The sequence below is a fragment of the Podarcis filfolensis genome, assembly GCF_964270895.1.
Source record: "Podarcis filfolensis genome assembly, chromosome: 2".
Classification (NCBI taxonomy): Eukaryota; Metazoa; Chordata; class Lepidosauria; order Squamata; family Lacertidae; genus Podarcis; species Podarcis filfolensis.
The window spans coordinates 63,184,076-63,211,943 of NC_139605.1; the positions used below are offsets into that span (position 1 = coordinate 63,184,076).

Sequence of the window (27,868 nt, forward strand, 5' to 3'; positions counted from 1 at the left end):
GAAATAAAGGGGAAAAATTATTTCCCCCCCCAGGCGCGGGGCTGGGGCGGGGGAAGCTGGAGCTTCCCCCGACCCCAGCCCCCAAACAGGCAGCTCTCTGCAAGCCGTGGGAGCGCTCCCACTGCTTGCGGAGAGGTCCGCGAAGCCTGGGCGCGCTGATCTCAGCGCGCGCAGGCTTCGGCATGCTGGCAACTCTCCGCAAGCAGCGGGAGCGCTCCCGCTGTTTGCGGAGAGGTCCGCGAAGCCTGGGCGCGCTGATCTCAGCGCGCGCAGGCTTCGGCATGCTGGCAACTCTCCGCAAGCAGCGGGAGCGCTCCCGCTGTTTGCGGAGAGGTCCGCGAAGCCTGGGCGCGCTGATCTCAGCGCGCGCAGGCTTCGGCATGCTGGCAACTCTCCGCAAGCAGCAGGAGCGCTCCCGCTGTTTGCGGAGAGGTCCGCGAAGCCTGGACGCGCTGAGTTCAGCGCGTGCAGGCTTCGGCATGCAGGCAAGTCTCCGCAAGCAGCGGGAGCCCAGCGCTGGGCTCCCGCTGCTTGCAGAGAGGTGTGCGAAGCCTGGAGAGCGTGAGGGGTCGGTGCGCACCGACCTCTCTCACTCTCCAGGCTTCAGCGAAAGCCTGCATTCGCACCATAGGACGCACACACATTTCCCCTTCATTTTTGGAGGGGAAAAAGTGCGTCCTATGGTGCGAAAAATACGGTACTCCCAGACTAGTCAGTTACCTCGTGGGGGGAGGGGGGAACACGTCACATTAACATCCCAAATGTCTTTGAAGGTGTGGTGTGATTGCTTTGATGTGACCAAGCAATGAAACCTTGCAAATACGGATTAGAGTTTAGTTAGTTTTCGGGCAATTTTATCTGTAGCCAGTTCTACAAAGGTTATGGGAGATTAAAATCCTGCCATGTCCACAACTGCTAATGCTAAAACAAATCAATCTTTAAAAAGCTATATGAACAAGCCAGGCCACTGCATTTTGATGACCAGGGTTGAAAGCAAGGTGCAACTTACTTGAACTATTCCATTTTTGTAATTTAACAGTTCAGCTTTCTTAATCCAAACAAGAGGATGTTATTCATCAAATGTTGCAATTCAGAGATTTTAAGACAGTTAAGCTTGGACTCAAGGTATTTCAGTAGCACATAAGAGAATGGAGAACATTTTACTGTTGTGCCTTTTGTATGACGGTAATGTCTTCCAGTACTTATTTTGTCTCTGGGAATCTTTGCCCCAAGAAGCCTAGATTTTTCTTTAGCATTTACTGAATCCTCTGCCCTTACATCAGCTGAACTTTAAAAGATAAAAATATAGCAAACTAGACAGTAGAAAAATGGTGATTTAAGTTTCTTTATTAATCAGAGCAAGCTTACATTTGTTTATAACTTAACCAATATATTTATATGCATACCGCATCTTTAGATTTTTTAATAACAGTCAGGACTTTTTAAAGAAAGTCACAGTCTTGTTTACCAACACTTAAGGGGTTTGCATCTGAAACTTTTATGGAGGCAATACTGGCATTTAGAAAACTATAGTGAAGAGAAGGCAGCAAGGTGCCAAGAAATTAGTCTAGCACCATATTTACTGCCACAGATTAAGTGGAACCAAGCACTGAAGATCCAAGATACCTTTCCCCATTCATGGCTAATTGCACAAGACTCCAGGCATCTGTAACATCCACATCTCAGTGGATTTTAACATCAGCATTTTAAAATTTAAGCAAGTTTGCAGTGTAAATATCCTATGAAAAACCACTTTTTCATTCTATAGCATTACCTTGCTTAAAATCATCTACCTTTTACTCAACACACTAATACAGATAGATCTGAAATTGCTTGAATGCAGTTTTATCTTTTACATAAAATAAAAAGCCAAATAGGTAGTCTAACATCCCATTAACGTTGAAGTCATCCTCTTTGAAAGGGAACCTTTTCCTTTAAAAGTCTTATCAAGGTACCAATGCAGTTTTAGGATTCAGCTTCTTCCCCACTATAAATTCATCTGTGTTGGCAATAAAAGATTTCCTACAGCTGAATGTTGTCTTCAAACAAACAAAAATAATCATCTTCAAGTCAGATAGAATAAGAACCTCAAATTATTTGGAAACTTCAACTTACTCCATAATATGCAAATTCATGCTTTAATCTGAAATTGTTGATGGGGCAACCCTCTCGTGTGGAATATTTCTTAATATGGGTTCACAATTACACACCAGGCTCAAAGTCTTTAAGTAGTACATTTAAAACAATTGATAAAAATGATGTAGCGCTTTGCAAATTTCACTGATATAAAAAAAGCCAAAAGATGCATACAGGCATATTCTGAAGAGGTCCTACAAATGCCAAAAATATATTACTTTTAGCTTCAAATTAAGGATTGCCTTATGACTTTCATCAGAAAGCTTCCCTCACAGTCTGGAGAAAGAGGAACACACCAGAAATAAAGAATAACTTAAGATTGTTCACATGACACACAGCATTAAATAAAGTATGTTACAATTAGCACAAACTGAGGTGTTGAATGGGGCACTGCAAGTCTACCATGTGAGGGGGGAAAGACAGAAGAGGCAGCTATGGAAGCAATTTCTTTTTATCAGCTGCCTAAACAACTAGAAAGAGTTAATTAAGCCTGTGAACTTTGTAGCCTCCAATGAGAACAGCAACACTATTGTGGAAAAACAAACAAACCAGGTGCCAGGAAGCATACCTGAAAAGCATATATGGAAATTTGAATGTGAAAATCATACCTTAAAGAAGCAAAACCTCTGTGACTTTGATAACCTCTTATCCACACATAAAAATCTGGAGTGTTTCTGTTCAGTGCACATACAGTAGTTTTGCCCACAAGCTTATTTACTTTCTTCCCAACCCCCTAGTCTTCCAATACAACAGCACAGGATTACATTTTATCTTTAGAGGCAGAGTGTGTATTCCACAAAAAAGGGATTACAATTGCTAGATACAAAATGCAACACATTTTTAAAAAATTTATTCAGCTGGAATTGGAACCCCCTACATTAACAATATAGTTTGATACATGAAGAGCAGATTGAGTCTCAAAATGGTACATATACCCAGGAAGCTTTCACATGCTCCTTCCTTAGCCGCAAAATACTGACATCTGCTTTTGGTGCAAATCTTTAGATTGGCTTGCCTTTGCTTCATCTCTGCGCATGAATGTACATACAATGGCAATAATGAGAATGTTAGCAACACTGTACTATCCACAGTGTTTGGACCCCAGAAAGTAGTTCTACCTTTGAGATTAAAAACACACATCACAAACAGATTTAATGAACTGAGCATATGCATTCTATAGCAGCTAAGCTGCATTCTGAACAAACTGCATAGCAGCAGCAGAAGCTAGAACAGGAGGAATTAGTTTTAAAACCATCGGAGGGGGGGAATTGTTTAAAAAAGAACAAAAACAAAATAAAAAAAACCAAACACCATGAAAATAAATTCTATACTGAAAAGAATTCCAAGGGCTAAATCCAGTCTCAGTCTTAGTAACCTAAACCAGAACTTACTCTCAAATTCAAGTTGATTATGAATACTGTTTTCACTGGGCAGTACCCATGACCAATATATGTATTTCATGGCCTCATTGTGCCCTTCCTCCAATAAGAAGGAAAGTTATTTAAGCACTTGATAATAGTTTCTTGAAATGGATTTGAGCTCTCTCTCTCCTATCTGACTGAAGTACAAGTTTTAACATAACTGACCAGCATACTTTGACATGATCAAACTAAGGGAACTGTGATGTATAAGTATGTTCATTTTGGTAAAAGAAAAAAGAAAAATAAGAAAAAATAAACATATAAAAATTGTATACCAAGCAATTTTCTAAGGTTTGCTGTTCATTTCCATTGATAGATTAATACATTAAGTTGAGCCAAGGTTTTGAGACTGGCAATTCTATCATTCTATTCAAAAACAAAATTTTTCAAAACAAAAAAATGTTAGTTATTGTAACATTCCAGAAATTCTTAGCTGGGTTGTGTTAAATGCATTCTTTTTCTACAGGAATACTCTATTTAAAAACACAATTGCGAATATTTTACTGCTAACACTCATTTACACTGGAGAGCATTTGACAGGAACCTGTGGATGGTGAAGTCTGAGGTTGGTTTTTTTTTTTTATTTGAGTTTCAGCAAAAGGTATCCAAGGTCCTCTCCCAAAACCATGTTGGGGAAAATTAATCAGATCAAGTTTTTAGGATATTTCAATCTCTTCTTGGTTTTCTGTTTCTGGGGGATCTACTCACAGTTTCTTCCTCCTGTAAAGGTAAAAGAACACAACTCTTACATAAATATGAAGTTACTTCCTGTGTTCAATTTCCTCTTAGCTTTAGAAAGCAACGAGAAAGTATCTTTGAAGTTATTCACTGGGATTTGAACAAAACATGTGGAAGAACGTCTGGAAGATACGAACTGTTCAACAGTGGAAAAGCCCATCTTAAAAGGTACTAGATTCTTGGTTTGAGGTTTTTTCAAACAGGTTAGATGGTCATCTATTATTATTTATTGAATTTGTCAGTTCCTTTTATCTTGCCCAGGACATTCCAACAGACATACAGACAACACTTTCACATAAATACATTAGAACCAAGAAAAAGAAAAACATTTAAAGCTTATGTTCTTCAATTGAACTGTAATGCCTTCCCCCGAAAAAAAATAGTGAGCAGCTGTGATTGGTTGGCATAATGTCTATGATAGTGGATTATCCAACAGAAAGCAGCCATAGAAGAAAGTTGTCTGATCACCTTAAATTAGTGGTTCTCCATCTTTCTTTCTTTTTGACGCTGTAGTGCTGGATTTCCTGTACTAGTGAGAAAGTTGCACTAGATAAAGGATGCAGAATCTGTGGCCCTCTAGATATTGATGGACTACAGCTCCTATGACCATTGGGGCTGATGGCAGTGGCGGAGCTTCATGCTCCGGCACCGGGGGGCAGAGAGCAAGTGGGGGCGGGGCTGGCACGCCCAAGGGGTATGATGCGCATCCTGGGGGCAGGTCACGCTGCCTGCAGGGGCGTGGCACCCAGCACAGGCAGGAGGGCAGCCGCAATGGCACCCCAATGGTATCACGCTGCCAGGGGCGGTGCGCTCCCCCCCCACTCCTCTTCCTCCACCAGCGGCTGATGGGTGTTGAGTCCAACAACAATCTAGAGGGCCATGAATTCTTCAACCCTGGACTAGGATCCACTTATTTAAAATACAATACTCATATCAACAGAACTGTGTTTATCCCGTTTGCACAAGTTTTTCAAAATTTATTTGAAGGTTACACTGGCTTTTCAGAATTCACAAAACTGATTCCACAGGTTATGAAGTGAAATGATCCCATCAACTGAGGTTGCAATTCATATTTAGGAAGCACTGCATTGCTGGCTGCTCTTATAAACAGGTTACCACCTCCAGGCTTGCTCTAGTGCAACTTTGCAATTAAAAAAACCCCTTACCTCTGTAATAGGTTTGCTATCTTCTTCATCTTCGTCTTCTTCCTCCTCCTCCTCTTCTTCCTCCTCCTCTTGACTAGCACTTCCTGCATCACCATCACCTCTCTGCTTTTCTTCTGAAGTGTGTAAAAAGGTTTTATTACTATTATTTACAGGATACTTGTGTTTTTTGCTGCCTACTCTCCAATTCAACATTAAGCTTCACATTTTAAAATCTGTAACTTTATAAGGATAAAGCTTTAGTGATTTTGGGACTAGTGAATATCATCAACTTTGCTTACCTGGCTTTTCTTCATGTATTTCTTCTGCTTCTGCTTCTCCCTTGTCTTTTTCCTCCACTTTCTCTTCCTCATTTACATCTGGCTGAGGAGCATCAGTTTTTTTGTACTCTGCAGCACTTGGCTGTTTCTGAAACAGTTGTAGGAATTCCACAAGTAAGTTTCTCAGAGACTATTCACTGACTATTCCAATCCTACTCAACATACTTTTGAAACCAGTTGTTTCCAAAGCACACACCTTTCCAGAGCAGCAGAAGAGGACAACAAGAAACACAGGCAAAGCCACAGTAAGGATGTAGACTACCCAAAGCCAGGGACGCTCTTCAGCAGCTGCCATCATCTGACCCACAACACCGGGCTGGAAGACAAATCAAAATCTATGACGTTCTCTGTACTTAGCAGTGATTATGAGGCAATATAGCTGCCCAAGAGATCTAACAATCACCCAACCATGGAATTTTGTCCCCCCTCCAAGCCAAAAAGTCCAGGAAAACCCATAAAAGAAGCTATGTGATCTGTCCAATCACACCTCCCCATTCTTCAGCCACAGGTAAACAAATAAGAAAAAAATGCTCTCCATTCAAATGACTGAATCTGCAGTGTGCATAGCAAGGTTTGGATACTAATTCCTCATGTTTCGATATGAATTTTCGCATAGGGAACATTTGTAAAGTGGGATCTGTGTGTTTATTAACTCAAAAAAGACATACAAATCTGTTAATGACCAAAGAACAGAAAGAGGTTCGGAGTACATTGTCAGCAGTATGCTGATGACACTCAGCTCTATTTCTCCTTTATATCTACAGGTGAGGCAGTGGAAGTACTGGACCGGTGTCTTGCCTTGATAATGGCCCAGATGAGAACCAACAAACTGCAACTCAATCTAGGTAAGACTGAGGCAGTCTTAGTAGGTTGTTCCCTAGACCGGATGGGTGGGAGATCACCTGTTCTTGATGGCGTTACACTTCCTCTGAAGGAGCAGGTTTATAGTTTGGAGGTACTCCTGGATCCTTTGATGTAACTTGAGGCTCAAGTGGCCTCAGTGGTGCAGACTGCCTTCCATCAGCTTTGGCTTGGGGGTCCAGCTAAACTGGACAGGGATAGCCCAACTACTGTTGTCTATGCTCTGGTAATCTCAGTGTTAGATTACTGCAATGCATTATACGTAGGGCTGCCTCTGAAAACAGTTTGGAAACTTCTACTAGTGCAGAATTCAGCAGCCAGGTTGCTCACCGAAGTAAGACGGTGTGAGCATATTACACCGATCCTGGTCCGACTGCACTGGCTACCCATTAGCTTCTGGGCCCAATTCAACGTGCTTGTTTTGACCTATAAAGCCTTAAAGCGGCTCACGACCATAATACATCAATGACCACCTCTTTCCATACTCAGACCCTGAGATCATATTCTGAGGCCCTTCTTCATGTGCCTCCTCCACAAGAGGTCTGGAGGGTGGCAACACGAGAACGGGCTCCGCGTCTGTGGAATGCTCTCCCCAGGGAGGTTCACCTGGCACCTTCATTATACACCTTTAGACGCCAGGCAAAAACGTTTCTCTTTAACCAAGCCTTTGGTTGGTTGACATCCTATGCCCTTTTAAAATGTGTTGGAGGGGTTATTGGGTTGTCCTTGTTTTTATTTCGATTATGTATTTTGTGGTTTTATATTCCAATTTTATCCTGAAACCTGTGGGTATAGAGCAGTATACAAATTTAATTAAATAATAACATTTGGATTCTAGTCTGTTATCCTGGCTGTTGTCAGAAACAAAGCTTTTATTTCTCACCTCAGCAGCGCCATCAGCTGCCTTCTTCAGACCCCATCCATCATTACCCCAGTCATCTGCCACTGCCCGATCTGTACAGATGATGAAATTATCAAATAATATGTCAGAGGTCATAGACCATAACTCAAGCCCAAGAGCAGCAAAGGGGGTCATCTTGAAAGGTTCCAAGTCTTCAAAGAAATCTGGGTTTGGAATCTTTCTTGGCTTCCAGATGCCCTGATGAAGAAACAGAACAATTATAACACAAGAATTCATTTTAATGACCCTTCAGAGATTCCTGAACAGATTAGAATACTTCATTTTATTCTTGGCTCATATTCACAATCTTGTTGAACATCTATATATACAATGTACTGTTATTTCCCTTTGTTTCTTGTTTTGCTATTTTCCCCACTTCTGTCTGTCCACAGAGCAATGACAGAGCGCATGCTGTGTCTGGAGAAAATCCCAGGTTCAGCTTTTCACATCTCCAGGAAGCAGAGTTGTGAAAGACCACTGCCTAGATCCTGTAGATAGAAACTCTCTTATATGGAGATAGATACAGGTCTAAATTCAAATGAGGACTCTGTGTATGTATGTGTGTTTTGTTGTTTTTTAACCCACTTAGCTTCCTTTCCTGGAAAATTCAGGCACACACCAGTAAAACATTGTTGGAAGTATTTTAATTCTATCCTGCTCTTAGACTACGACATGTAACGGCTGTATTTGCACATAATGATACCCCAAGCTTGTTTAGCCAAAATGATTTTCAATTGCTCTTTGCCTTATGCCCCTGTATCTTGGCAAGTTTTTTGTGTGGCATAGCCAAACAATCCATGGGTAAGTGAGGCTCTTTGGTTTGGACAAAACACCAAACCATAGTTTTAAAATGCTATATTTTATTAGCCGATAAACCACTGCACACTGTGGTTTGTTGATGTGCTAGATTCAGAAATTAACTCTGGCTAAACAAACCATGACTCTGTGTTATGTGTTAAGCAGATCATAGTTTAGTCTTAAATAGCTGAAAAAAGTAGCAGAATACAAAGAATGTACCCTGAAATATGAGTATGAAATATAATTTGTAATACTAGATAATTTACCTGGTAGTTAGGGTTATCGATCATGGGTGCTTTCCATTTGCCTTTATAGTTGGGATTGTCAATTGTGGGACGTTGCCAAGCACCACAACCAGGGGCAGATTCACATTTGGGATTTGCAATCTGAGGTGCCTCCCACTCTCCATCCATATCTTCATCCCTGAAAAAGGTAACACTGTTTTAGGACTCCATTTACTTTTTAACAAGAAATTTAAAAGGTCTCTGACCTATGGTAGAAATTTTGATCTAGAAATAATTATCAGTGTTGAAAATCAAAATGATTACACCAATTATGCTAGAATTCCTTACCTTAGCATAATCAAATAAATTCAAAATTTAAGCAAATTCATTTTACAATCAACTTGTGTCAACAATTCAGAAAATGCGTAATTTAGCTTATTTCCACTATTTAAAGACCACCTTTTGCCAATCTACACTGTTTAATAAAATGAAAACACAGAAGTGAAAACCTATGTTCATTAAAAAGCACAACATAAGCATATTAAACTGGAACAGCAACAAACACCTCTGATCCAGAGCAAGCTAATCAAATCCACTGTAAAGCTTGGGTGAACAGAAATCTTTTCCCATGACAATGGGAACACGTCAACTAGACAGCCAACTGTGCCTCCAGGGAATGAGTCCTAAAGGCAGGGAACAACCCTCAAGAAGGCTCAACCATTGAGGGAATGGAAAGTAAAGCCTCCTACGCTGAACTCAATGCCCAAGCAGGCTGGTATGCAAAGAGGTGCTCCATCAGATTTCACCAACTCAGCATTCTGGCACTAGCTGCAATTTCCAGAAAGCGTTCATCAAGGATAGCCCTAGAAACAGCACATTAGAGTAGTTGAGATAGGTGGCTGCCAGAGCATGCAAGACTGTGGCGAGGCTATCCCAAACCACGAATGACTGTAGCCAACAATCTACTCCTTGCCACTAAAGCTACTTGGGCCTCCAATTAGAGAGACGACTCAAGTAGCATTCCCAGGCTATGAACCTACTCTTTCAAGAAGGAGTCAGACTCAATCCAGAACAGGCCATTAATTTCCCAGATCTGGGAGCTACTGCAGAAATAAGTTACAGCAAGAACTTGACTGGGACTACAACACTTTCAGAGTTACTCTGACTAGATCTACCTGCAGGTTAGCATCTCCCACCACCAATGTATCAAATGAGCAACCTAGAGTAATTTTTGCCTTTACATGCAGCCAGTAAATTCAGGCAGAAGGCTGTATTCAGCCAACACTCACTACCTCTCGTATAACATCCACCAGTAAGGACATGTAAACTCCTACCCCCAAGTTACCACTCAACAACAGGCAAGTCATGTGTCTCACTCTGCCTCACTGGCTGCATCAGGTAACCAAATGCCCAATTCCAACACCACTGCCACCTCTAAACATATATATATTCCACCCATCCGGTCTAGCAAACCATCCACTAACAATGCCTCTAAGCTGGTGAGATACAAGTAATGTTACAAAGCTTATAGGTTTTCCTCAACTACTAAATTCCTCTTATATCTGAGTTTTCTCTCACCCTAGCTAATATAAAATTTGGGAATACATGAAATTTCACAACTTGCTTGCACCTTTCTTTGTGTGAGGAACACAATGCTGATCACACTATCTGTAAATCCATTCACAGTTATCTTTCTTTCTTGATTAATCTTATCAACAGCTGCTTAGAGCAATCTCTTCATCAGGCAAAGTCTTAAAGCTGTTATGCAACCTCCAGCTTTGATTGAACAATAGACTTTGATTGCATCAACTTGTGCATTTGAAAGAAAGTCTTTTAAGAAACAAATCCAAGAACTTCTGGCTTCGGCCAGTCAGGGCAAGAAGTCACAAGTCAACTATAATTAAATATTAATTCAGATCCATACTCCTGAACTCCTCATTCTGTTTTCTTTGTGCTGCTCATCTAAAAGAGTTCCAACTGTAACCATGACTAGATGGGCTTGAACTAACTACACATCATGTCCTCCAGGAGTGATCATATATAATATGAGAGTGACACAGCAACTCCCATGTATGTCATCATACAAAATGACAAACACCAACCTGCTTGTTTGCTGACTATCTGAGCCAGTAGGTATGGTCTTTCAAGTGCCATATTTCAATGATCAAGTTCACTATGACCATTACCCCATTTCATTTCAGTCAAAGAATGGGTACAGACCAAGGGTTCATGCAATCCAGCCTTCCCCTGTAGTTCAGAAGAGCTGCTGGGCAGCAGTTTGGGGAACGCTGAACTAAGCAGCAGCTTTCCAGAAAGCCCATAGCAGCACATTAAGGCAATAGCTCTCACCTGCTTTTGAAAGTGGCAAACAAGCCAAGTGTCTGTCTTAGACCAGTAACAGAATTGTGTTTTTCAATCAGTGAAAAAAATGAGCCTAAACACACAGAATACATTGAAGTATATCAGGCTATGTTCCATACATACAACTAGATGCCAAGTAGACATATTAAACACAAAACAGAACAGAAGTTTAAGTACCACACATCTGGAAATATTAGTTGTGGTTACTGAAATGCTCACAAAAAAACCCCCTATTTTAAGGATCACCAGCAGAGTTACTATTTTAGTTTGAAGACATTGCAAAGTGGAATCAGTGTTAACTTACCAATCTTCTGGTTTCTCTGCATCAGGATCAGCAACATATTCTGGTTCATCATCTAGCCAACCTTCTGGCTTCACAGCATCCTCATCTGGAATCTTAGCAGGAGCATCCTCATCCCTAAAAGATGGAAGAAACCATTAACACTTTCAGGGAGCATGTTGCTCCAGGCCTGTAGATGTTAGGACCTTCTAGGTCATTTCTGGGTGCAACTCAATGAGTGAATCACCTTACTGTCCCCAACAATTTAAAAGAAGGGTATCTTTGATCCTGCCCATCTCTTGTGGTCAGCTGGAGAGACCCACCTGCATGACCACAGCTGGTAACAAGATAAGGGGCATAAAGACTTCTTTAGGCAAGCTTTGGTTTGCCTTCTGTTTAGTCTTTCATTTGCAAGTTATACCTTTTACAATTGTAATAATTGTGATGTTACTTTATCATTATTTTTTTTAGGGTATCATAAGCTATTTGGAGCACTCTGACAGAGCATGAGAAGTATGGTTAACAAAATAAGGCCTTGCTACTAGAGAACACCAGTTGTCCTCCATTTTGTCCCCACTCTCAACTTGTTCCTCAGGTCTCCAGTTGTCTGTAGCTAGCAAGCCAGGAGAGGGTGTGCCTGAAGAACCAGCCACCGCCATCTACTGACAGGGAAAAGAGATCATACTGGCTCTCCTGGCCTGAGGCTAAGGAGCTCTTTAAAAAGGTAAAGGTAAAGGACCCCTGACCGTTAAGTCCAATCACAAACGACTCTGGGGTTGCGGTGCTCATCTCGCTTTACTGGCCGACGGAGCCGGCGTTTGTCCGCAGACTCCCCCCCCCCCCGATCATGTGGCCAGCATGACTAAGCCGCTTCTGGCGAAACCAGAGCAGTGCACAGAAATGCCATTTACCTGCCTGCCAGAGCGGTACCTATTTATCTACTTGCAGTTTGACGTGCTTTCGAACTGCTAGGTTGGCAGGAGCTGGGATCGAGCAATGGGAGCTCACCCTGTCGCAGGGATTCAAACCGCCGACCTTCTGATCGGCAAGCCCTAGGCTCAGTGGTTTAGACCACAGCGCCTCTAGCGTCCCAAGAAGCTTAGATAACATAAAATGCAAAGCAAAATGCAACCAGGACATGCTTTAATTAATTAATTGACTGTTCAGAGCCATGAGTTTTGGTGTGTCTTTCCAACTTGCATCCAACACCCACATTCAGGGTCAAGTACAATTCACAGTCACCCTCCTTCCTCTTTTGTTCATCAGAAGAAAGAAAAACCTATTAGTTGCCACCCGCCACCTTTCCCTCCTCAGAAAAGTAGGCAAAAATCAAGGAGGTTCCAAAAAACCTGTGACTAAAGTTTTCACCTCTTCACCAAAAAAAAAAAAAAAAAAAGAAAAAAAAAGGGACTGATCCACTGGGACCAAGCCAGGCCAAACAAGCTCATGAACAAGTTAACAGGCTGGCAGTTGGACTTACTGCTATGTTTTTGTTACTATCACTCTCACTTTGCTAAGGATTGGGAAGCAACACAGAAGAATTGGCCTTGCAAAAGTGCTGAAAACTCCCTTCCAAGTTATGTCATCAGCAAGCGAAAGCATAGCAGTGTTACATGAGAGGTAAAATGTGGTGCCATAAACCTGGTTCTTCCAGTCTCTAGCAACTGCTTCCAATCATCCCCCTCTCAGGTGCTAAGTTGGGCTACATGCTGGCATCCCCTGAGCCAGAAAAGCAGGGGGATCAGCAGCAGCTAGCTCAAGGCCTTTCAAACAGCACAGACTGCAGAAAAGACACAGACTTCAGCTGATTTGTGACTGAATCTGCAGAACAATAGTCAGACCAACTCCCCTCAGCCCATTTCTAACCTTCCTGAGGTTCAACCACAATCAAATCTCTGCCCAGTGCTCACGCAGATATATGGGAATGTAATTAAGGATTACCTAGAAAACCAGAGAATACGCTAGAAAAACTACACTCCAGTTACTTCCCTTTATGCTTCTTTTCATGCCACTCTCAGAAAAAGCTGTCGTAGCAAGCCTCTCCCAAGGTTCCTTAAATTTCAACAGCTACTCACCAATCATCTGGTTTAACAGCATCTGGGTCTGGAATCTTAGCTCTCTCATCCCAATCCTCTGGCTTCTGGTCATTTGGGTCCTCTATCTCTCGTGGCGGATTCACGGCAGGGGTCATATCAGAAAGAAGATTCCCACTGTTTACAACAGTTTGATCAACCAGGATTTCAAAGCTGTTGTCTGGGTTCAGAACTAGGATGACCAAGGAAAATAAAGTTAACTTGAATACTTTTGAAAAGAACCTATAAAAATATAGGTTCAAGAAGGTCCATTTCCCTGCTTTATAGTCTACTCTTCTCCTGCAGGAAGTTGTTCTATCATTAAAGGTTTCTTACACAGGAAATAAAAAACTCTTCACTTCCTGCTTTACAATACATTCCATTGTTGCAAACAGCCTCTCCCACATTCCATAAAAGCCGTCTGCACTAGACTTTCACGTAGAAATCCATTATGTGGTTACTTTACCCAGTGTATAAAGATGAGTCTTCTTATCAGTAAAGTAATTCTTCAAATCAGCATCAGGACGCTTTGCATGCTTCTCCTCATACATGCCCGTTTTGGGGCTCTTGTGCCGGAAGATGAAGTGCAATTTATAGTCTTCTCCACATTTGTCGGGGCCAAACATAATGGTATAGGGAGTCTTGTCATGGAATTGATCCTTAAAAATATAAATATGGCCCAAGCTTCAAACACACAGCATACGTTAACTTTCAGGACAAGCTCCTAAGCTACATCTTATGAACACTTTGATTCTACAAATCTAGAAATCAATAACCTCTGTATAAGCAGACTTACTTCAACCAAAATTGTAAAAGTCAAAAAAATAAGGCTTTCCTTGTTAGGAGTATTAATAATGCAATTCAGGAACCTGAAGTTTCAAAAACTGCTGTTAACACTGCACCGACCAACTTATAAGTCATGGGTGCTTAGTCAAAAAGCGAAATTCATGCTACCGATTCAAGGGCATTTTTCATGGTATTAGCATATGGTATTAGCATATGAGATGTATGAAATGTGCCATCTAGAGTAATCCAAAAGGCAAGGAATTAATAATTTTTCAGCAAACACATACTTGGTAGACCACAAACACATACTTGGTAGACCATTACTGTCAGGTTCTCTGTTTGTGTACACACCAGGAGACACTGAGGGTGGGAAGGTGGAGATGCATTTACTCTATGCAAAGAAAGGTGTGCACACCTTAACTACAGACAAATTAGGAATGACTTAAGGATTCCAAACAGTCTGAAGCTGGTTGGAGAAACAATGCATCAAATAGTAGTATTTTATAACAAAGTACAGGATATGTATTTTGGATAAAAATCATAACTCAGCACTGGAAATGCAGTAAGTGCACAGTAAACATAGTTGTGGATACAGCCCAACACACATTAGGAGCTAAAACTCAGAATGCAACAGCTATATGAATGAAACTGGAAAACAGTCCGCACATCACTTACCAGGTTCAGCTCACGAGTTTTCGAAAGCAGCTTTACATAAGCACCACCACACTCAATTCCATTCTGGAAGTTGACTTCATACCTAAGTTTGGAATATAAAATAATACTCTCATTTTCAAAAGAAAACCCACCTCATTTTTTCCTGAAGACAATGACTCATTTCAAACAACAACCACATCCTCCTTTCACAACTGAGACGGCATTTTCCTCGTCTCACCTCATATGCTTCAATTCTTTCTTTGGTGCGACTCAATTCAGAAATGGAACCCCACTTTTAAGCCGTGTTTTTCAATTCTGGCTTGCAACAAATCATAATTTTACCAATTCATGTATCACAGCACATACTGGTTTGCCCAAAGCACCAAATGAAAGACAGATCTAGAGTGGAAATCCGAAGCAAGTCCCCATCTGCCAAACCATGGTTTGAACATTACAAGTGAAGCAAGCTTATATTCCAGATTGTGACAAAGGCAAGACATTTTGACTTTGGTTGTGAAAAAAAGCCCATGGCAGTTTCTATCCATTGTACAGAATCATCGGATTTTGCTGTGAACTGGCAGAACCTGCTTCCACAGAGCTCAGTCCTTATAGGCCTATATACAATACAGTGAGTGCGTGCATTTCCACTGAACTTAACTGCTCAGTGTACACACCCATTCACTGCTAGATAGAAAATAAAAAGGATCACTTACTGTACAATGAGGGGTTTGGTGTCGAAGACAAAGGGTTTGGTGAGTTTGGCAGAGATTGCATGATGCTTAGCTCGAGAAACCAGCACAAGTCCTTTATCCCCTGGTAGTTTAGTATCCTTCATTTCCTGCACTTCCCATTTGCCTATTAAGAAACAGGACAACACATCAGGAAGCCCATTGCTGTTTTAATACTCCATTCATAAGAAACCACACACACACACACCATGTCATTTCTACTCACCATATTTACATAAGCAGCCAAAATTTCATTGCACAAAATATCTACCATTTTTAGAACCCATGCGCACAATCCAGCTACCACTGACTGCAATAAACTACAGCTCTACTTTATGAGAAAATACAACCTTCCACAACACACAAGGAACTTTGCTCAGGAGAGCCACTCATCCACAACACTGCCTAACTGCAACCTAACAATAAACAAGATTCTATACACATGAAAATGAAATTGTTAGAATCAGGTATGTGCCAAGTGTTATAAATGCCAGCTTTATGCCGTGTGTTTTTCACATGAGTATTGCTGAATAGTTCACAGAAATGTTTAAATGCTCTCCCAGGACTCTGGCCCAGATCTCACTGATGCAGTCAATCTGTATCAGATCTGTACAGTTTTGCAAGTGGGGGCTCATTTGACTGAGTGTTCTTCCATACAAAAAACCTATTTCTTCCACAGAAAAAAACATTTTAGGAATAAGGCTAGATGGTTTCTATGTGGAAAATATTTTTATTTTATTTTTTTATCGGGATGCATGCAATCACATTCCAGATGTAGGTTTATCATCTCTGTGAGAACTAGGCCACTAGTGCCACAGCAAGACAAAGGTTTAATTGAGATTTAGTCACATTTGAATCTTAGAATTGTAGAGATGGAAGGGACCACAAAGATCATCTAGTCGAACCCCCTGCACTGCAGGAATTTTTCTCCCAACGTGGGACTCGAACCCACAACCCTGAGATTAAGATCTATTACCCACCCTTCACCATAAGGTCCCATGGCATATGATAACAATATAAACAATTGTTATAAAAACAAATAAAACAGTTCTAAACAAAAATACCATCCAGTACTGGGAGGAGGCTGGGCCAGTTAAAGTAGTTGTGCTTCACTACTAACCCCAGTCATTGCATACAGTAAATACCAAGCAAAGCATTATACTCACCATCGTATTTGGCTATTTCATCATCTATATCATCCTTCTTAGCTTTAGATAGAACCCACCTAAAATTTAAAAACAGTTGTTTTTTTGTTTTTTATTTAAAGCATTTCCCCCCCACTCTTCAGCCAAAAAAGTTCCCAGAGTGGCTAACAAGCGATCATTAACAAGCAAGCCAGTCCCTGCCCTCAGGTTTACAATCTAAAAAACATAGCAAAAAAGGAGAAGGGGGGAAAGAAGGGTAAAGGAGGACAAGCAAACTGAGGCACCAGATATGAGAGCGTTGCATAGCTTAAATGTGTTTAAACACCTTTTTATCTTCTGTAATTACATAATTTAGTGAATTAGTATGTCTTGCAACAAATTCAATAAATATGCATATTACCACATGTCCATCATTTGAAATATTTAAGTCTAAGAACTTGCAACTGAATGGCTCACTGCTAACAAACTGCTGGCTCTGTGATTGGTGCACTATAACTAAGATATACTTCGGCAGAGATGTAAGGCAGGGCCTTCTGTTTCAACACCTAGGCTTTGAAATGCCATGCCCTAAGACACACATCTTCAACCTATTCAGACCCAGGACCTGCTTTTAATCCCCACATGCATCTGAAGACCCGCTTCTTAATCTTTTACCATGTATTTGCATGGTAGTGCACTGTGATTATTGGTTGCTGCCAAGTACGTGTGTACATTTTGCTTTGACTTTGTTTAGAATTGCTTTTTTGTTATGTGAGCCCCACTGAATTACTCATACTGAGGCAAAAGGGATATAAATGCTTTTAATGCACACAACAGAAACATCTCTCTGTAAATCTACTAACACCTCTTGGGCTTAAACTTACCCTTCTAAAGTTCCTTTATCGAAGTTCTCGGCAAAATAAACGTCTCCTGTTGGGACTGGGGCCTTATAGGTAACCTGATTGAGAAAGATGTCCGATATACCTTGGTAAGTGATATCTTGAACAATATTATAAACCAATTTATATCATTTGTGATCAAGTAGAATTGACAAATATGCTTTTGGGTACACAATGCACTTGTTCTGACAGCACAAGTATTTCCGTTAGTGCAATAAAACTTCCCTTCCCTCTCCAAATCGGCTCTTCAGAGCTGGGGTAACCTCCTGAACAGATTTGGGGTTGGGGAAAAGGAGAGGCAGGAGAAGTTCTGTGGCATGGGCAAAAGTCCTTGTGCTAATGGAACATATTGGATACTGCCCATAGTTTGTATGTTAATATCCCAAACTATTCCACTGAATATCCCAAACTATTCCACTGAATTACTGAAACAGCTCTTCACTGGAAAAAACACTACAAATAATGGTTTAGAAATCTGAACTCATTGCTTTACATTACTTCTTATTGAAGATTCCAACCTTAGGGTGTAGTGTAGCACTACACTAGCAATTCATAGGATAGTAGTGAATGAAATATTAGAACTACCACAAGGGGGTGTCCCTCTCCCCTTGCACCATCCTCAAATCTGCTCTGGAGTTTTGGTGGAATTTAGGGGGCATGTGGGAGGATAAATCCATGTGCTGATGAAATGTTCTCTTCAGCACTATGATGAACGCAACCCATGGCTCAATTTTCATGTTCCTTCTGCCTTAAAGATCTAGGAGCCCAGAAGGCAAACATGAAAGAGAGCTAGGCATACAGTCATACCTCGTGTTGTGTTAGGTTCATGTTGCATCTTTTCAGCTTGCAAACGCGGCAAACCCGGGTTTCGCCGCGCGCGCACATGCAGAAGTGTTTTGTGCACTTTGTGCATGTGCAGAAGCGCCGCTCTAGTTACAGACTATTCGGGGTGCGAATGGCACCCCAGAACGGATCATGTCCGCAACTAGAGGTACCACTGTACAGCACAAAGCTATGTTGCATTGCTATAATGTTTTGGTATAGTTCTATGATGGCGACATAAACTGCTAATATAGTTGTATTACTGTTTCCAAGCATAGCTAATTCCAATGTACATGATACTACTTTCCCACTGATATCATCTGTATCACATTCACATGTCGACAAAGCCTGCTCTGTCCAATTTCCACATTAATCTGCACAGAACCAGATTTAAACAGATGTTTTTGAATGTGTTCTCACTAAATAAGCATTTCTAAGCATATATGCATTTTTCCATGCAGTCTGGTTTGTTTTTAGGCCCAACAACTACATCACACAAGGAAAACTATCTTCTGAACCACACAGTCATCCAGAAGACATTGAATGGATCAGTTCAAACTAGAACTCAGAAGAATAAGTTCCCCAAGCATCCCTATTTACTAACACCACAGCAGTCAATGTAGCGCCTGCCAGATACAGCAGACTACAACTCCCATCATGCCTTACCTTTGGCTATTTTGGCTGGGGCTGTTGGGAGATGCAGTCCAAAACATATGATAGCACCACATGGGCTTTCTTTACACTACACCCATGCAAACAGCACAAAGCTTTAAACAACAGGAGAAGCCTCTCTGGACAGTGCAGCAACTTAAGTTGGGATGCAGGAATTTTCCACATCTTTTCAAGAAGCAAGTTCTAGCAGCCAAAGGAAAGCAACAACTTGGAAGAGTGCACCCCACTCAGATAATGGGCCGGTTAAAATTAGAATTATAGCTAGAAAGCTGCAGACCTGGTCCAATCATCAGAATGAAGGAACTTGCTAATAATTTCCATCTGGAGATCTACACTTGAATTAAGTATTTAAACAAACCTTAGGGAGTGGGGGTGGAGTGCTCACTTCATGCTTCAACTCTTCTACCTCTTCAACGCCATCATCAAGGTCATCTTCAATATCTATTACGTCGTCGTCATCATGATCGTGATCGTGAGTTTCATGTGCCAGGATAGCAGAGGCTCCAGCTAACAGCAATGCTGCACACAGCAACCACTTCTGCTTCATGGTCTATGCATAAGGGTAAAAAATGAGCATGAAATATCACTACGCCTACCAGCAAAGGAAAGGGCTAATCAACATAAATCAACATATATGCACACTATTAGGCATATGCTACCAAAATGGTTCTCTGTTCATCACTAGGTCCCAGCCAATACATGCACAAAAATGCTATTTAATGGTGTAGACCTGTGGTTTTCAACCTTTATGAGTCCCCAGTTCTCTTAAGCGATTACTCCCCTGTGGGATACCTGGTAAAATCCTGTGTTGTTTTGTAATTTAGCCGTTCTGCCTATCATTTTTTTAAGGCTTAAAAATTGAACAGTAGAGCTTTGAAAAGACTTTTTTAAAAAAATTAGTCATTCATTGCCCTGCTAAATGTTTTTTGTAAGGTGGCACCCAGTAAAATAAAACTAAAACAGGATTATTAAACAGCCCCAACTGGCAGCAATTTAGGGCATGAAAATGAAAAGGCACTCTGCACATACTCTGAGACATCAGGTGTCCCAAGGGTGGACCACAAATATCAGGAAGGAGAGGCTACTGTATCCAAACAACACACACACACCCCGCCCAAGTAAGGGGCTGTTGCCATGGGACAGCACACAGAACCCCCACCCAAGAGGAAACAGGAAGCAGTCCCCATAGCAACCACCCCCTTCCTTATTTGGCTTTGAAGATCACTCAGGAACTCCGCCTTGCCATGTTCTAACTCCTGACTGGCCTCTTCACTAGCTCAAGCTCCCATGCTGAAAACACACGCTTCCAGTATGAAATGGTTACTTCTGGCGTGTAATATTGACATAGACAAGCAAAGGAGGAGGAAAAAGGTAAAGTATCAGTGCTGGTTCCATGGAGACGCAACTTCCTGGTTCCTTTTAATACTACTACAGGAGCTCCTCCCCATCCCTTCACTTCAAATAATGAAGAGATTTATCACAACCAAACAAGTAAAACTTGTAGAGAGGCTTGCAAAAGCTAATGCAGCATGAATGAGTCAGAACTAGCAGCAAGAACGCCATACTAGAAACAAGCATATCAATTTCTCTAAGTTTCATAACTGAAAGACTTTTAAAAAAAAAAAGCTTTTGATGGCTGTTCCAGTCTTATGAGCAAATCTGCATTTTATACAAAGTTCCGTCTTGTCTCCTTTTCATGTTTTGTTTTCATGCTATTATTGTCATATTGTCATTGATATTCTGGGAGCAGAGACAGAGGGAGACACTGGTCAGATGGTCTTACCTCTGGGCCAATGAAAATCTCTGCCTACTGCTACATAAATATTTCTTTCCAACCTTCAGGGGTGACTAGTTTCTTTTTTTGTCCAAAGGCATTATTCAATGATGGCCAACCTCAGTGGACCACCGCAAGCCAGGTACACATGGCCAAACTGAAAGCAGACACCCACCTACACACTCCCATATATACAATACACATTGCCGCACTAGCAACATCAATAGCTGAAAGGAATTGCCCCAGCACTTGTTTCCATCATGCTCCCTTGCTCTACTGAGAGTACCAATAGCAGTTATGGTGAAAAGCACAGATAGCAGAGCAGTGGTGAGTCTCTCTTCCTCCAGCTTCCCTGTGGTGGCGCAGAACAGCCTGCTACCATTGAGAGCAGTTTGGAGTGCTCAGAAAAAAGGAAGGAGTATACCAGAGTACTAGTGAAACACTGGAATAGATCAGAGTGCCTCTTCCTGTTCCCAGAGGGTTCCCGATTGTTCGTCATGGTGGCAGATTGTTCTACACCACCATAGCTGAAGCTACCACTGAACATACCACCACCAGTCTACTTCGGCATAGGCTGATGTCTTTTGAAAATGGCTTGGTGAGCCAAATCAGGCCAACTAATTCACTACCCCTGCATTACAAGAACTATGAAAAGTAGCCTTTTACTAAATAAAACCACTAAGCAAGACAAATGTTTACAGCATACGTCTGCATGTATCACCTAGAAGGGCTTTTTGGAATATAAAAAGGATTGCACATTGCCAGTGTGGTGCAAAGAGCGCTGGATTCATTCTGGGAGATGAGTATTCAAATCCCCCCTCAGCCATGAAATTCAGTGGGTGACCTCGAACAGGCACAGCCTTTCAGTCCAACTTCTACCTCATGGGGTTGTGTGAGCATAAAATAAGTTGGGGGAAGAACCATGAGCACTACTTTGACCTCCTTGGAGGAAAGATGGGATATAAACTAATTCTTCAGTCATATCTCTAGGATTCTAGAAAAGAGGGTCATTTAAAAGCATGACAAATATCATACATAGGAGAGAATGGGACATTAGTACACCTCTCCCCCCCAAAACCAGAGCTTTGAAGTTCACCCCTACATGGTTATTTCTGAAAAAACAAGGAAGCTAGTACAGTGGACGCTCGGGTTGCGAACGTGATCCGTGCGGGATGCACATTCGCAACCCGCAGCATTCGCAACCCACATCTGCGCGTGCGCGGGTTGCAATTCGGCACTTCTGCGCAAAGCGCAATTTAGCGCTTCTGCGCATGCGTGACCGCTGAAACCCGGAAGTAACCTGTTCCGGTACTTCCAGGTTTTGGCGGTCCGCAACCTGAAGTGGCTGTAACCCGAGGTATGACTGTATTTGGTGCACATTTATTAGACCACCATATATTAGAAGATTTTAAAATGAAACATTTTTGCACTCAGCCCCAATTTGGAAGTGATATGGTAAGACACGGGGGTTGGCATCTTTCCCATTAGCCAGTCCATGTCCAGCAACAAACAGCTCCTTCCAACTCCACATTCTGGAGGGAACAGCCTGGATGTTGATCATTTCACCAAGTGCCAGGGAACAGAAGAGACTGCCATGCACTCTCATGTATCTTATATCATACATTTGTTAAGATTTCTAGTGTTCTAAACTGTTTCCAGAGCCTATTATTAAATTAAATTTGTATACCACCCTATACCCACAGGTCTCAGCTGAAAAGGGGGTGGGATTCCAGTACTTCCTAAGGGGTCCAAAATCAAGCGCAAAGGAAGCTACAGACATATGCTTGCAGACCGGTTCACTGGAATGACAACATTTTTGTTTCTATAATAAATACAAAGATGCTTGGGACACAGTCTTATCCCAAAATGTTTAGCCTACTCCCACATTAGTGAGAATTCTGCTACAGAGAAAGCTGTAATACACAAAATCCAAGACCTTAGTACTATGGAAGTCTGGGTCTTTCTTAGGTCTTGCAGTCAAAACTTGGACATGACCCCAACATTCTAGCACAGAGCAAGCCAAATTGTAGAGGTGATATAATCCTAGGGATGTACAACTTTTGTTGCCTATTCACTCAGACTATGTCTTATATGGAGGGGGGAAAACATCCAGAAATGGATAGCTGAGATGCACATTTGCTTCCAGAATACAAGTACTTAGCTCAAGTACATCTACAGGACAGTGATGCTTAGTCAACACCTCAGCTGAAACTGAATACAGGAAAACCTGGAGATTTCTGTCTTTTAAATGTATTCTGCTACACTCCCTTCATATTCTGATTTGTGGATATTACTACCAAGTGTTTGTTTTCCTATCTACGACAGTCCTGCTGATTAATTTGGCTTTCCAGCAAATTCTGCTTTGTAAACAGATTGTTTCTACTGTGATGAGCATTTGTCGCCTGCAGAAGAAAAGCAAATTAGTCAGCTCAAGTGGTAACCAACACTTCTGTCCTTCTGCCATTAGAAAAATAGCCTTATAAGCAAAAAGAACCAAGGCCTACACAGCAAGCAGGTTAATTTGCTTTTAGCATTTAATTTAGGGTACCAACTACAAAGTGGATCGGGGTATGTGTAGCTCCTACAGAACTAGAGGTAACTGACAGTTTTAATTTGAGTGATAGAACCTTTCTCTTCGGAATCAATATGCCTCTGAATATCCAACGCTGAGGATAAATAGGAAAGGGGTAGTCTTCATGTTCTGATTCTAAGTATGCCATAGGCACATGGCTGGCTGTTGCAAGGGGGGGGGGGAATAAACCAATTCTTATGAGACCTTTTAGAGGATCGAGTTTCCAAGAAGAATTCTTGACTTTTTAAAATCTCCTTATAACTTGGCAAACACTGGAAGTTTTTAAAATACACACATGAATATTTAACATCCAAGTTGCCCCTTTTCTATATATCTTCTATAACTTGTCTTGAAGTAATTAAAGCAAATACTATTATGTTGTGCACACCAAGCACTAATTGTTAAAGGTTATTAAGAGTACATGGGAAAGTGTTTGCAGATTGTTTTATCTGTTCTTTTGAGAAAAGCTGCATGTTTGCAAATACATTACAAATGAGATTTGTAACAAGTTATGAGCTACCATGTAGTGCCTTTTCAGGTTTAGCTGAAACAGTTCACAGCTACTGAAGAGAGTACAGTTGTTGGTATCTGAATGTGTGTATTACCGCTCACAGAAATAGAATGTGAAGTTAGTAACACACTGGGAGGTTCTGTGCTGAGAACAGTGTGATAAAATAGAGCAGCATAAAGTACTTTGGCATAATATGAAACCAGGAGGCAGAAGGAAAACAGCTGGACAAATTTATCTTCTTCAAATCTAAATTTTTCTATTCTAAATGCAAGCCGACATACAAAATCACATTCCCCCCCCCCCAAATATACAGTTTAATACAGTATTTCATGGGGGGGTAGTTTTTTAGTCTTTATTTCTGAACCAGGTTTTCCAACATACAATGGTCAAAATGCATGGTTTCTACTCAACTATTTTATGCTGTGAACCTCCCCGAGATTTACGGATGGAGAGTGGTATACAAATTTAATAAATAAAATATCAAGGGGCTATTGCCTCGTCTGCCCTAGTCCTAGTGAAAAAAATGAGAACACTTCTGACATTATTATTATTAAACCCATATAAATTCTCTCATGTAACTCTCACCTTTATTTAAATTTGGTGCAGCAGTAGTGAGTCGTAAAATTGTTTTACAGGCCAGATTTTACCCAGTACAGTGTTACCTCGGGTTACATACGCTTCAGGTTACATACTCCGCTAACCCAGAAATAGTACCTCAGGTTAAGAACTTTGCTTCAGGATGAGAACAGAAATTGTGCTCTGGCGGTGCAGGGGCAGCAGGAGGCCCCATTAGCTAAAGTGGTGCTTCAGGTCAAGAATGGACCTCCGGAAAGAATTAAGTACTTAGGTACCACTGTACTAATAATGCCTAACCCCTTTCCCAGGGTTACAGAGGATATTAGGTTCCACATTAAGTGTATTTCTTAGATCAAACTAGGCTGACTAGCAGGGAGAGATTTCATTCAAGTTTGCACTCCACTGAACTAGCAAGTCATCAATATTTTAAATCCATGGTTCACTAACTGTGACCCGAGCCTCCATAAATAACAATAAACAGTTGTTAAGGGAGGTACAGTTCAGCTGTATTTGTGGCCAGCATTCGAAATTCACCATTCGCCAGGTACATTTTGCACCTGACTATTGGCCACTTGTGACTAAGTTGCCTCAGGATCTCCATGATCTGGAGGTGCATACCTGGGGATCGTTGGATCAGGACTCTTTTTACACACTAGCAATGCATCCTGTACAATTCTATCCATTGTATTTTATCTTCACATTCAGAATAAATTTCAGGAACCAAAAAGTCATATTGAAAAATTATTTCTGTCTGGCACAAAAATGGCAACTACGCATTGCATTTTGGCGACTGTAAACCTGGTTTAGGAAGCCATTTGGCACAGAGCTTATATATCTGAGTTTCTTTTAAAAAAGGGGGGGAGAGATACACATAATCTATTTTAAGATGGGGCTTCATGCTTGAGGTGCCACAGAGGGCCTCCAAAATGCAAATTCCAAGCTACTGTTCTTCCTTCCAGCTTTGGAGCCTGCAGCACCAGTCTTGAAGGAGAGCGGCAGCCCTTAGAACTACATCACAGAAGATTAGAAGGGTGCCAATAGCAGCTGCCCCTTGATGTCTCCTGAGAGCGAGGGCAAGAAGGGAAAATTAGTTTGAGTGTGAACAGTGGGGCAGCAATGTAGGAAGGCAATGGAGTCAGACTCACGCACTGTATGTCCCTTTACATACAAATCAGCTTTTAGTTATTTTAGGACACCACACCCACCAGTTAACTTAACTCCATACCAAATAAAGGCAGTGAATCGTGTTTAAGGCAACACCTAAAACTCTCTTAACATATATAGGAAATTTCTGTCATTTTCAGTTCAACATAACTGCAACATAAGCAATTGTTGCTACTTGTGCCAATATAATACCCCAATACTTCCCCCCTTAGTATTGTATGAACTGCAATAAGTTACTACACTAAAGCAACCTGATAACTTTCATGTGCATGTTATCCATTTGAAGTTCAAGGCCTCTATAGTTTAGAGCATTCCTTACCCTCCCTTTGCAGTTCACCTTTGTCCTCTTTCTGCTTTCACATGGCACATTGCAAAATTATCACTTCCTTCTTCACACCAGACAGGACTTTTGCCCTTATCTTCTTTGACTACCCAATTCCAGTAAAAAAAAATATATAATCACATTCACGCAACTGTTGCCAGTAATCTATATTAAGTACAAGACGGTTTTTAGACTTCATTTTAACTTCAATTATTTTATGTTGCACATTTCCCTGCCCACACAATTATTTCCAGAATATGTGTCCTGGGAGCCCTGGTACTCTGCATAAGTAGTTCAGCACTAAAATAGCTTAAATTCTAGTTTTGAGAATGTCCACTAGAAAATATGCAGCAACAAAATGTGCAAAACCGTTCCCAAGTCATCAATCCATTCAAACGTCACCATACATGACTTATACTCCATTTTATTAAACTGGCCTGTGCCAAATCCACTCCCATGCCCCATGTTCTTTCCTCATGTGAAAAAGCGCCACAAAATAAGTCACAAAGTCACGCATACTCTTTAAACCCAACAGGGGGCAGGGAGGGTTCCTGCGGTGAGGCCTCTCCCACAACCGCCACATTTCTCCCTTCTTCCTTTTCTGATATTCAAGAATACGCGACGTGAGAAACTGTGGGCTCCTTCGACGCCCCGTGTCCCCAGCCCAGTCGGAGGAGGCGCCCCCCCAAAAAAAACTCCAAAGCATGACCGCGCAGACCTACCAAGTGATTAGTCATACCGCGCATGTGCTACTCGCGAGCAGGTCTCATGGCGTTGCCACAGCATGACCTAACGGGGAAGGCCCGACTTCCCCACTCGCGGTGCGTCTGCGACAACTCTCCTTCCTCTGCACCCCCCCCCCAAAAAAAAAGATAGAAAACCCCAGCAGGCCAGGCCTGGCTGCTCCTGGCGGGCCCTTGCCCCCCCCAAAAAAAGACTCAACCGCCCAGACCTTGCGGACCCCCCGCATCAATACCCACCCCACAACCTGGCCAGACACTTTAGGCCTTACTGGCCCCCTCCCCCGTCACTCTCATCTCCCCTCTTTTAAGCCCCACGGCCTACTCCCCCCCTACATGCAATGGTACAACCCACCCCTCACCGCCCTCCCTGGGGTCAACGTGCCCCCCTCCAGAGTCCCGGCATTCTCTCCGCGGGCGAGTGAGGGGCTGCCCACCAAAAGGCTTTTTCTATTCCACCCTGTCGGATTCGAGGGATGGTTTCATTTTTTGAGGGGGGGGGGACAGACTGGAACGCTCACCTCTCGGCGCACCCCACCCGCCGAAGCACTCGGTTGTAGTAGCCCCAGCGGCTCCTGTCACGTGCCCCTCAGGAGAGTGAGTGAGAGAGAGAAAGAGAGTCGGCGCCGCCAGTCGCCCACCCACTCCGCCGCCTCTCTTCCCAGCCCGAGCTCCGCCTCCGACGCTCGGGTGCTTCCCTACCCCATTGATTCCGGCGGGTACTAACTTCCCGCCCTTGGATTCACGCCTGGATCCGATTGGCCGGGAGGGCATGTCACTTACCGAGGCTTTCGCCTTCAGCCACGTCCCTACGGCGCTGCCCTTCGTGGAGCGTCCCCATTGGCTCCCCCGTCTCGGCACGAAGACCCCGCGGATTGGGCGGCAGAGGCGGGGAAGGCGGGTATTTAGCGTAAATCGGATCCCGATTCATTCTTTAAAGAGACAGCGGGCTTGCTTAGAGGGAAGCGCTTTTTGCGTTCGGGGCAGAATGTAGTCTCGCGCGTAGTCCCGAGAGGTCCGAAGCGAGCGTTTCCGTAGGCAGTGACAGGGAGGTGTTCTTTGAATGAAGTGGAAAGACTGTGAGGGAGGGAGGCAGCAGTGGTCTGTATTTCTACACCTGTTCAGCCTGCAACATGTAAGGCAGGCATAGGCAAACTCCGGCCCTCCAGATGTTTGGGACTACAATTCCCATAATCCCTGACCACTGGTCCTGTTAGCTAGGAATGATGGGAATTGTAGTCGCAAAACC

At 42.2% G+C, this 27,868-nt stretch overlaps 1 protein-coding gene across 3 annotated transcripts; it reads right to left on the minus strand.

The window, feature by feature from the left end:
* Window positions 1–1,329: 1,329 nt before the first annotated feature.
* CANX (calnexin) lies at window positions 1,330–27,370 on the minus strand. Of its 3 annotated transcripts, none has more exons than XM_083592151.1 (15): window positions 27,141–27,370; window positions 19,319–19,510; window positions 17,452–17,525; window positions 16,610–16,668; window positions 15,429–15,570; window positions 14,737–14,818; window positions 13,742–13,934; window positions 13,279–13,468; window positions 11,228–11,341; window positions 8,605–8,761; window positions 7,523–7,738; window positions 5,975–6,094; window positions 5,740–5,866; window positions 5,462–5,574; window positions 1,330–4,277 (listed from the first exon to the last, which is right to left on the minus strand). In XM_083592151.1, exons 2-15 carry the CDS (start codon window positions 19,505–19,507, stop codon window positions 4,224–4,226), a joined length of 1,830 nt encoding a protein of 609 aa, XP_083448277.1. In that variant the 5' UTR covers window positions 19,508–19,510; window positions 27,141–27,370; the 3' UTR covers window positions 1,330–4,223. The 3 variants fall into 3 exon arrangements, with proteins under 3 accessions (XP_083448277.1, XP_083448276.1, XP_083448278.1); XM_083592150.1 differs by lacking the exon at window positions 27,141–27,370 and adding an exon at window positions 26,602–26,720; XM_083592152.1 differs by lacking the exon at window positions 27,141–27,370 and adding an exon at window positions 19,990–20,121.
* Window positions 27,371–27,868: the final 498 nt, after the last annotated feature.